Genomic DNA, 11,891 nt, shown 5'->3' with positions numbered 1-11,891 from the left:
AGACGCCGCAGGTGGGGTCGGCGGGAAAGACGCAGCAGTAGCCGGGGGCTGCTGCGTCCCTGGTCGCCTATTAAACGGATATTGGTACATTACAAAGTTGTGGTCGGAACCAAACTGTCACAAAACTAGGACTCCAGGCCAGAGCTTTGGTTTGCATGGTATGGAAACGACGGTTAGCGGAGGAATTCAGCCCCAAGCCCGTTCCAGATCAAAATTCGACATGTTTAGATCCAGAGATTTGGTCTGGGGGCCTTGCCCCAAATTGCACAGCAAAGCAAAACTACTTTATCAGAGCAACTTTTAACAGAAAACATTGGTTGTTACATGTCATTTAAAAAAAAAAAAAGTTGCCAACACTTAGTTGCAAGTGTAGTGTGTGACCTTGATAGGTCTGGTCTAAACTACATGGTTAGGTTGATGTAAGCTGCCTTGCATCGACCTAGCTGTGTCTCTTCAATTAAATTTGGCTTCCACCAATATAAAAAGTCTGTGTTGGTTAGTAACACTACTTCCCCAAACAGCATAGAGTCAGGGTCAATATAATTAGGACAACACAGTGTCAGTGTAGACACTGTGTTGCTTACCTTAACTGTAATTAGTCTCCTGGAGCTGTTCCACAAAGACTCACACTGACACAACAATCAATACAAGCAGTCCTGGTGAGGACATGCACTGCTGACACAAGGAGCGAAGTGTGCATGTGCACAATGAATTAATAACTACGGCAGCTCTATGCTGATATAAATTAAGTCAACATAATTTTATAGTGCAGACATTGCTTTAGTGTTTTTCCTAATGCCCCTGCTGCTGGAGTCATAGGAGCACATAAGAATCTTGGCTCTCACTTAAAAGTAAGTTTTTAGCCTTCGTGATTGTGGAGAAAAGTTTAGAAGTGTGACCTAAGCATGCCCTAAAGACAACCAGAAAGCAAATAAAAAACGCCCCAAAAAAACTATTCTAAAGAGGCTATTTGGGGGAACGGGCTGACTCATTATTTTTGAATGCTTGGGGTTGGCAATACAAGAACTAGCAGTTTATGGGACTGTTTCCCAAGGAACCAAATTAAAATAATTACAATGAATGGCAAATTTCTGATATATGGTATCTTGTCCTTCCTCGGAACCCTCTGGTTCTGGTTACCGTTAGAGGCAGGATACATAAGCACTGGTCTGATTTCATAGAATCGAAGGACTGGAAGGGACCTCAAAAAGTCATATAGTCCAGTCCCCTGCACTTCTGGCAGGGCTAAGTATTATCTAGACCATAGTTCTCAAACTTTTGTACTGGTGATCCCTTTCACATAGCAAGACTCAGTGTGACAACCCTCCCCCTTATAAATTTAAGAAACTTAATATATTTAACAATATTATAAATGCTGGAGGCAAAGTAGGGTTTAGGGTAGAGGCTGACAGCTCACAACCCTCCAGGTAATAACCTCATGACCCTCTGAGGGTCCCAACCCCCAGTTTGAGAACCCCAGATCTAGACTATCCCTGAGAGGTGTTTGTCTAACCTGCCCTGAAAAGTTTCCAATGATGGAGATTCCACAACCTCCCTTGGTAATTTATTGCAGTGCTTAACTACCCAAACAGGAAGTTTTTCCTAATGTCCAACTTAAACCAACTTTGCTGCAATTTAAGCCTATTGCTTCTTGTCCTATCCTCAGAGGCTAAGGAGAATAATTTTTCTCTCTCCTTCTTCATAGAATATCAGGGTTGGAAGAGACCTCAGAAGGTCATCTAATCCAACCACCTGCTCAACCTTTGTAAGAACTTTTTATGTACCTGAAAACTGTTATATCCCCTCTCAGTCTTCTCTTCTCCAAACTAAACAGATCCATTTTTTTCAATCTTCCCTCATAGGTCATGTTTTCTAGACCTTTAGAATGATTGTCAAATGTCAAAAATGATTAGACATTTAATCATCTTGTCTGGATTTTACTCACCAATTTTCTGAAATCGATTTCTCAGATCCAGCTGTAGGGGAGGGAGGAAAGGGAAGATCACCCTTTGCTGCTAATCCTGATGTTAGATTTCACCTAAAGGAAATATCTATTTATAAAGTACCACATGCACATTGTAGCCACATTACTTAATTCAATAACAGCCTGTAAAGGCTTTGAGTGCCGAGACTATTTTAATAGCAATGGCTCTACAGGATAAGTTACGCTTTCTAATAACCTAATCATTTGTACCTTAACCCCAGCCAAGCAGGCTTTGCCTTCATAAATCACTCTCTGCAAATAGCTGTCTTTCTGACATATGTGTTAAGATGAAATGTAATGTTTTCACCACAGTGTTTCTGGTAATTATGGCACTTATGTAACTGTACTAAATGTTTAAGGGGCCATCCATAAATTATGTAATACTTTTTTAAAATGGAACTGCAAGACCCATCCACCACTTTGTAATATTAAAACAAACTCACACAATTAAGAACCCACCCATCTCTTAATGCATTATCTAATTTATGGACAGCCCTGAAGTACTTCAGGGTTGAACATTCCCCTCGATTGTAGTTATACAGGAAATAATGAGGCTCCCAAGAAAGCCATCATGGAATCCCCATAGATTGTTCAGGAGGACAAGAAATGGTATTTCCAATAAAATGTCTACTTTTGATTTAAATCCAGGACCTTGAATACTAATACTAAATTAAAATGGAAATGCAGAAGAAAATCTTCATTTATTGCACTTGAAACTCTTTATTATAGAACAATGAAGACACATAGAAGTAATAAAACATTAAAATGAAAAAATGATAACTATACTGAAAGCGAAAAGAAGTAGAGGTGCAATACAGACTCAACTTGGATAAAATAAAAACACACCATTGCTCTGCTGACAGCAATAGAGGGCTGACCTTGCTCCTCTTAACTTCAGTGCTAGCTGCAATGGCCTCCAGCTCTGGAATTTACAAAGTTTTCAGCATGCCATTTATTTAACTGTAGCCCAGCCCTGAGGTGTGACTGAATTCTCCCTTTCCTCCTCAGCGTTATGGGTACTCGTTTCACCTATAAGGGTGCCTGGTGCCTCCACCCAAGGAAACCCCCTTCATGCAGAGAACACAGAGGGCTTGTCTCTTGGCAAAATATTTCACAATCTCATACAGAGGGAGTGTCAGAGCATACAAAACGAAACTAGCTATCAATTCTCAGAGTAATAAAACAGTCACTGGGTCTTTATTAGGCATGAGGAGCTCAGGATAAGGGACAGTAGAACAGGGGATTAGGATAAAGAGACAAAACAACAACAACTAACACTAGCCCTCCCAACATTAACAGCCAGTACAAACCTCCCAGCACCTGCATAGGCAAATAGCGAGCTTAAGCTCAGTCTTTCACAGAACCATAGAAGATTAGGGTTGGAAAAGACCTCAGGAGGTCATCTCAAAGCAGGATCAACCCCAACACCCATCTTTAATGGGTGGTGCAGCGCTGATGTCCATGGTGGGATTAAAACGAAAAAAAATAAATAAACCAGGGTGTTCTCTCAACGTATGTGCACCAAGGATAGTAAGATCTTCCTTGACGCTCTGGTCTGGATGCTAATGTGCAGTTAGGTTGGCTCTTGGTAGCCTAACCATGGCTCTCCTCAGTCTCCAGAGTTTCTGGTCTCTGCTGAGATGACAGTTTAGTGACCCAGAAATCCCAAAATCTTTCCTTGGGTAGGAATGTGGAGAGGCAATGCAAAGGGGACTCTCTGGCAGAGATGCATCTCTTCCTGCTATACTTCCAACACAGCTAAACACCAAAAGTAAAACCAAACCCTTTGTCTCCAAGTTCTGGCTTATGATTTGTTCAGGTAATGTTACAAGGCAGCTGCATAGCTTCTGATGTCAGGGAGCTGTTGACATGCACATAAGTTTTCCAAGATCATTTACTTTTGAGGCTGTATGCATGTCTAATCTTTAGAGCAGGAGCCTAGGAGGGGAAATGTGTGAATCAAACACTAAATTTGCTGAATAAATATCATATTGGCACTATTTAGCTCATCAGAATTTACCCATCCCAGTTTATTGCTAACAGCCATCAATAACTCTAAGCTTGGAGTTTATGCCAGCTATGAACCCTGCATCATCACAGGGAGAGCAAGAAAAACTGTAGCACGGCTCCTCTTCCTTTAGGAGGAATAGGAGAAGAATCTTAGAAGAAGCTCCTGCCTAGCCCCACTCCTTCCTGGACCTTTCTGGTGATGTTTGTGGAGTAGATAGGAGACAAGAGAATGAAAACTGCCAGGAAGTCACCACACCCTCGATTTCAGATAGCAGAAGCGTGTGCACATCTGTGTGGCTTCCCAGCAATCATGCCAGGCTAACTCTTGTAGCTTAGATCTTGCTAGCCTCTTTAGGATTATGAACTTCCTAGCAGATAACTCTCTTTCCCTGATATAAAGAACCCAGAAATGTAAAGCAGAGCCTCAGCTTTAATTTAAATAAAAGGCAAACATTTTTAAACTTGAGGTAGGCTAACTTGAAAAACAGGGATTTAAATTTGTTTGAGAGATGCTAAGCACCTATATATCCCACTGACTTCAAATGCTCAGCACCACTGGGAAAAACAAAGTTTGGCCACTTATTTCAGTGCTGGATTTAGCTTTCTAAGTTGAAACAGTGGAGTTTAAAACTGTTGTCCTAGCTTTCCCTTTTACTTGCCCAAAGAGCCCTGAAAACAAAGTTGCCAAATAGGCAGGAGGGGTGAAAGCTTGGCACTGATTTCCCTAAAGATTACAGATTATTCACCCCCCCCCCCCCACCACGGATGTCCAGAGGTGGGCTGTGATCCTGACTTTTTGAGGACTCCAGATCAATTTGGAATTGCATTACTGCTGATGGCACTAGGGCTACCACAAGTTTCCTCCTGCCAGGTAGCTGTTCATAGCTAGGCCGGCACATTCACTGAACACACAATGCAACTGATAACAAACATGGAAAGCTCAATAGCATGTTAGACAGCAGGAGCTACTGGGCTATATGTTGGCCAAGAACAAACGCTGGCATTTAACATCTCCCTCCCTGTCCATTCTTTTATATAAAAATAAATGTTGGGATGTTAAACAACCCTCCCACAACAGTCAGATTAGCCCTGGATAGTGGTGTGTTCGTGGTAGACAAGTCAGTTAGGCGTAGTAGAAAGAGAGGCTGAAGCATAGGCCTGGTGCAAGGCCTGAGACCTGAACCAAAGTCAGCAAAAGTTATGCTATGAGCAACAGTCAAGCCGTCAAAAGCAAATGCGTGCCTGCAAATCAGTGTTCGGTACACAAACTCAGCACCGGTATTGCTAGCATTGCTAAAACACACAGTGAATAGGTAAACACATTACAGCAGGCCAGCACAGGAACATCCCAACCTAGCACATGACAAAATGGTTTGACAAAAGTGAATAGTGATATTTTGTCTGAAACATCACGAAAAAAGTACAAGGGGAGATAACAACCGTGTCATGAAATGCATAAGCTGATACGCAAGTTATTGATCCCAAATTGTTTGTTTGTCTCAGTCTATTAATGTTGGGATATGTTGCCTTAATCCTTCATCTGGTCTAGGGGGCAGTGGAAAGTCCCACCCCTGACTGAGCTGGTCCATTGTCAGAGGTGTAACATGTGTTAGTGTACCTGTAACCATTGAGCTGGCGCATTAGCACCGTGCTTCGTTGGCAATAAATCTGGCCGGGTGCCTTCACTACTAAACTGAGTTTTGTGGTCTTAGTGGTCGATTGTGTCGGAGCCTGCTGTATGGGCTATCTGGTCAGAGCCAGTACAGCACACAAAGAACACACACACGCAGCCAAACATCTGACAACATTAGGTTTCTGAAGTAGTGATGAAAAACTATTTGGAAGACCCACCCAAAACCAGCAAGGTCAGTTTTGGTCATATAGCTTGTGCTCCTTATCAATTTATTGTACATACCATCAGCTGTTGAGGAGCCAGCAGTTGCCTGAATCCACTCTGATGTCTCCAAGGTTCATCTCCTCGTTTTTGAGAAAGCTGAGTGATAGGGTAAATTCTCTCCCCGATTTGTGGATTGTTATCAGGGTGGTCAGGTTACCCTTTTTTTTTTTTTTTTTTTTTTTTTTGGGAGGTGGGGAAGGGGTGTTCAGCAAACCAGGAACCATTTGTCCAGCTGCTATAAGAACTAGCAGTTTCAAACTCTAGAGCAGAGAGTAGTCCCAACATGCACACGACTATTAGAAAATGTCTCAGAAAATGAAATCTGTGTGCGCGCGCACGCGGGAGGAGAAAAGATGCAGAACCTGGCACTAATTCAAATCCAGCTGAGGTCAAGGAAAAATAAAAATTACCACCATTTAATGGATATTCATGGCCTCATTCAAAATGCACTAGTAGACACATCCACATCACTTAATGTACAGTTGTTGACAGTTTCAGCTGGAAGCCCAGGAACGAAGAATTTAAAACCCTATTGCCAGGGCAGAGGAAAAACTTTCAGTGCTCCCGTGCAGCTATCCTATGGATAAAGAGATGACTGCACAGTTGTCAAGCTGGCATCTGTTTGCAGCATTATTGCAGCCCTGTTTGTCCCAGAATATTAGAGAGAGACAAAGGTGGATGAGATAATATTTTTTATTGGACCAACTTCTGTTGGTGAAAGAGACAAGCTTTCAAACTACACACAGACCTCTTGAAGCATCTATCCATCTGTGAACAGAGTATGTAAGTTTTTATTCAGGTTCTCTATAACTTTTGATTTCTCCCCAGGCCCCACTGTATACAATCTAAAACTGGTCCTTAATTTTTTAAAAAGGAAAATGGCTTTTAGGGACCGTATGTTTTCTCTCTCATCTAAAATAAATCAGAAACTCAGAAGAAAGTGGCAATGTTCAGCAAATGTAGAGGAGGGTGCAAATGATCTGAAATTTTTATACTGTCGAGTTTATTCTCATTTAACACAATAGCATGACTGAAAGAAAAAACTATTCTGAAAATAGATATTTATACAGCAGAAATAAGTTTGTACACAAGCGACTAAAAAAATTTAAATCCTCACTGTTTTGTGATAAACTTAATCACTTACAATAATTTGATTCATTTCCAACGAGAACTCCCAGTGTATTCTGCAGCAAAGCTGTTGCATTTTGTGGCAGGTTGGTGGAAATGCACAGTTCTACAGCACCTTTAGATAAAATATTTAAAACAGAGATTTTATTGGGTTAAGCATGAAAATGAACAATTCCTTCACTATACTGAGGTACTTATTTTGATATTAAATTTAGTTATTTTTAAGTTCTGTCCACATTTCCAGTTTTTAATTTGCCACAGAAGACCACTTTTAGGGTTATCATCGTCTTAGATCAAAGGGGAAGGTCGCAGCTCTCTGAATTGTTTCAGACTGTCTGCAAGTTCATGAAGACAACACTGCATTGGTTTATGGTTTGTTTACCTTTTCGAGGTCCTCTTCACAACCCATGAGAGCTACAAACAAGAAAAAAAAAACACACTATGGCACAATACTATATGAGGGGTACGATTCCATAGCTGCAAGACCCAGGAATATACAAGGCCCTTTTTATAACTACGCTAAAGTAGCTACTTATTTCCTCTAAAGAGTAGGCACATACACAACGTTTGTACTTTTGGAACTTTAATTACTCAAAAGTAATATAAAAATATTTAAAAAATACTAAAGCTTGAGAACACTGCATGATAGAAACAGTTTGAAAGTCTTCCACAAAAGAAGTATATGACAAAACTGATGAACAATTATTTGAGTACAGTTTTTACCAGAAATATTACATAATTGTTCCCATTTAAAAATCAATAATAAAAAACAATGATTACACTACAGGAAATACTAAAAAATATGGCAAACTTTGCAGCTTATAACGTGTAGAAAGAATCTTTTGTTTTGTAATTTTATTTTAGAATTGTTGGATGTAGCTTAGAAAACGTTTTAAGTAGTATAGTCTTAATATACAGTGGCCCTCCTCTGCCATTGGGAATTTGGGATTGGCTGTAAGTGCCCACTGAATGATAGTGGTCACGGTGACAGCTGATGTTTCTTAACTTTAGGAACACTTATGTCTATCAGAAGAGCAGATTTATGACTTCCAAGAACAATTACACAGAAATCAATAATGGCTGTTGACAACAGATAAGGTACAAGAGAGCAAACAAATGCTTGTCTATAGTAAGGTGATGCCCAACTAGAGGATTTTGTTTACTTTGGAATGTCTCTTACGGGAATTCACATAATACCTGTTTCTTGTATGGGGCCAGAGTTGTAAGATTAGATAGGATTTGTTCTAAATGATCACTGCTAAGGAGTTCTGAAGTGCTCTAGAAATATCTTCACTTTCACAATAGGATTTAAATACACAATTCAAATCTCTCAAAAAGTATATTACAAATAGCTTCAACAGAAAAACAAACAAACAATCAAAACTCAATTCTCTGCAGCTTTAAAAAATCTTTTCCTCCAAAAAGCAGCTAGCAGATGAAGTAGTTTTGAAACCAAACTATTTTATCTTTTTCTAAATAAAGCAGGTGCAACGAGGGAAAAATTTATTTTAAACCAATTCTGCAAAAGAATTCCACAATGCCATACTTTAATTATGTAATTAAGTATTTTTATAAACTTATAACTATTATATAAGAAGTGTGAATGTGAACTTTTTGTTAGGGTAAGATCCATATCAATGTCTTGAGGTGAAAGACGATTAAAAATAAAAATTTCATATACATACAGAAACTCTTTCTGGAGAAGTTCTATAATACACAACCATTTACAATGAACAAACTCATTAAGTTAGTGTTTTATTTCTTTACTATACAAATGTTATTACAAGGAAAATTGTTCCATTCAGTCATTAAAATCCAATTAATGCCAGCACCATTTTCTGTCATTTTTATTGTAACTGTATTAGTACATAAAGTTGTATGATTGTGTTACCCATTTTAAAATATTTAGAAAAAAATTACAATTCCATAGTGTTCTTGGTTTTTTACATAAAGCCCTTTTAAAATTTGATAATCACATGTGTATAGAAGATAAGGGAAAATGCAAAATGATGGCACTATTCTTACAAAGTTCCATTTAGTGGAGAGATTCAGTATGAAGAATGTAGTGTAAACATGTGAAAAACAATTTTTAGTACCAGAACTATATTGCCCACTTGCATGAAATTCATTTGTCAGATAGTGTTACACTGATAGTGTGAACATCATCATGATACTAGAGAAAACCATTTAGTTTAATAATTAAAGTATGTTAGCTTAATTTGAAATTCCAAACTTCATGCCACCAGATGAACAGAGGACATGAAGTTATTGCTTAATATGTCAGTAGTTGAAGAAAATATTGTAGATGCAGTGTGAGCTGAGCTGAATGCCAGCAAAGGTTTGTCATCACTGTATGATGTCAATATTAAATATACTTTATCCCTCTAATTTTTAAGCCTTCACATTTTCTTCTCCTATTTATTCTCACTTAAATAATTCTGTGTGTAAGAGTCTTTATAGTCAAGAAAAGCAAAAGTGCAATCAAATCCCTGAACTAGTGTCATTTTACATTTGTGGCAGCCATCACCGTTAATACATACTAGCCACATCTCACAGTACCAAATCTGTGTTTTAATGTGTACTGTCTAAAGGTGACCATTTACCAGCTAAGATCTTGATCTTGCAATGAGCTTTGTTTAGGTAGTCTTCCCACACAGAGCTCATTGTAGGATTGGAGCTTAAAAGATTAGAGAATTTTCCCTCTGATTGTACTGTATGGTTTCAAGTTCAAACTTTAACATATTTTATCAACACAACTTTATAAAATATTACCTCATTTTCTAGTTATCTTCATTATTCTTAACTATGCAGAAAAAAATAAAAATGAAAAATCTCTCATGCTACTTTCCAGTTACATTAATACAAATACGAACACAGTGCATTATGCTCTCCAATTCCACTGCTGAGGTCTAGCATTTAATCAAGTTTGTCATACACTGTTTAAAATTTCTGTTTTAACCTTGTCTATCCTAATTAAGTCCATGCAAGAGGAAGCTTAAACTGAAGATTACTATCAGTATCTCAGATATGGCTGTACCATCTTTAAGGAAAAAGTCCATCTAATTCTGAACACAGGAAATTTTATAGAACTGGAATGGAATTGTTTGGTCCCATAAAGTTCCTTTGTTTAAAATTTTTTCCACCCCAAGCTCGCGTGTAATTTAAGACAATTCTCCCTTTAATAGAATGTATTATTAAATACTAGGTAAATAATTTAAAATGTTAGGGGTTTTTTTTGCTAGTAATTGTCATGCCAACACTCACTTTACCACTGAGTAATTTCAGCACACTCCTTTTGGACCCTGAAATCAGTTTTTTTTGGGGGGGAAGGGAGGGGAAATCACATCATTGGTAAATTAGGGTATAACAGTTTAAAAGTGGTTTTGTGCAACTGTAGTGTGGAATTCCAGTTTGCCATTAAAAGCATGCAGAGTGAAGATTTTCCTTCCTTTGATTCTTTTAAAGAAGTGAGGAACCTGTTGAAAGTCCTTTACATTTGGCAGATTTGTGCATGTTATGTAGGTTGTTGGCTTATAAATTGTCTCCAGGTTGGTACTGTGGTTCTGTAGCAGTGAAGTAATCTTCCAAGAAAGACTGAATATATTCAAATGTTGGTCTTTCATCAGGGTCCTTCTTCCAACACAGTTTCATTAATTCATGGAGAGACTCTGGACAGCCCTGTGGGCAAGGCATCCTATACCCACGTTCAACTTGTTCCAGAACTTCACGATTCACCATCCCTACAATAAATAATTTAGGTGTTAATGACATCACACAAAGAACAGTTTCCAAAAATCCCTCAGCTTTTTTCTGGCATCAGACCACCTGAGAATTAAATTTAACTCTCAAGATAACTGTACTGCCACAAGAGACTCTTCACTATAGACCAGGGGTCGGCAAACTTTCAGAAGTGCTGTGCCAAGTCTTCATTTATTCACTCTAATTTAAGGTTTCGTGTGCCAGTAATACATTAAACGTTTTTAGAAGGTCTCTTTCCATAAGTCTATAATATATAACTAACCTATTGTTGTATGTCAAGTAAATAAGGTTTTTAAAATGTTTAAGGAGCTTAATTGCATTTTAATTTAATTTTAAGAGCCCCCCCCCCGGACCGGACCCAGGCAGTGAGAGTGCCACTGAAAATCAGCTCGCGTGCCACTTTGGCATGCGTGCCATAGGTTGCCTACCCCTGCTATAGGCACAGTATGTTTGATTAATTTTGCAAAATTTTAAAATAAATATATTTTCTGAAATACTCAATTTTACCCATGTTTCTCAAATATTTAGTACTGGCCCATCCTCATGCTTATTCAAATACATACAGAACATTTCCTATTTACTTGCGGAAAATTCCTGCAAAGGAGATCCCCACAACAAAACCCTTACTCTTGTCTGGAGTTCTATGCATTGGCCACTTGATCTGAACAGAATAAAAGATTCTATATACCAGGGGTCAGCAACCTATGGCATGCGTGCCAAAGACGGCACGCAAGCCAATTTTTAATGGCACGCTGGAGCCTGCCTGGACTCCAGCGTACCATTAAAAACCCTGCGCAGCCCGGCCTGCTTTTCTCTGCTCTCTGCTCCCCTAGCAGGGGCAGGGAGCAGAAGCATAGCCGAGCGCACAGGGAGGGCAAATGGCCTCACTCTCCCAGCACGGCAAGCCACGAAGTCCGTGCTCCCGGGCCGAGCGCAGCAAGCTGCCGGCCCCTCCCCTGCCTTCTCCCCTCCCCTGGAGCCCTGCTGCAGCGTGCAGTGCTCTGGGGGTCGGGGCTGCACACTCCTGTGGGGCAGCGTTTGGCTCCGCGGGGCGGCAGACATGCTCCACGCTCAACTGGAGGGGCGGAGCTGTGTGAGCCCGTGTAGCAGCGT

The 11,891-nt window shown here is 39.5% G+C and overlaps 1 protein-coding gene across 2 annotated transcripts in view; it reads right to left on the bottom strand.

Moving 5' to 3' along the window:
- Nucleotides 1–8,758: 8,758 nt before the first annotated feature.
- Nucleotides 8,759–11,891, bottom strand: part of YES1 (YES proto-oncogene 1, Src family tyrosine kinase) — a 68,977-nt gene continuing 65,844 nt past the window's right edge. For both annotated transcript variants that reach the window (XM_032792362.2, XM_032792361.2), the window contains exon 12: nucleotides 8,759–10,759. In XM_032792362.2, the coding sequence (XP_032648253.1) occupies nucleotides 10,551–10,759 (209 nt within the window). In that variant the 3' untranslated portion in view covers nucleotides 8,759–10,550. The remainder of the gene's footprint in view (nucleotides 10,760–11,891) is intronic.

The sequence above is a fragment of the Chelonoidis abingdonii genome, chromosome 2, assembly GCF_003597395.2.
Source record: "Chelonoidis abingdonii isolate Lonesome George chromosome 2, CheloAbing_2.0, whole genome shotgun sequence".
NCBI lineage: Eukaryota > Metazoa > Chordata > Testudines > Testudinidae > Chelonoidis > Chelonoidis abingdonii.
This window is presented reverse-complemented; position numbering and strand designations above follow the sequence as displayed.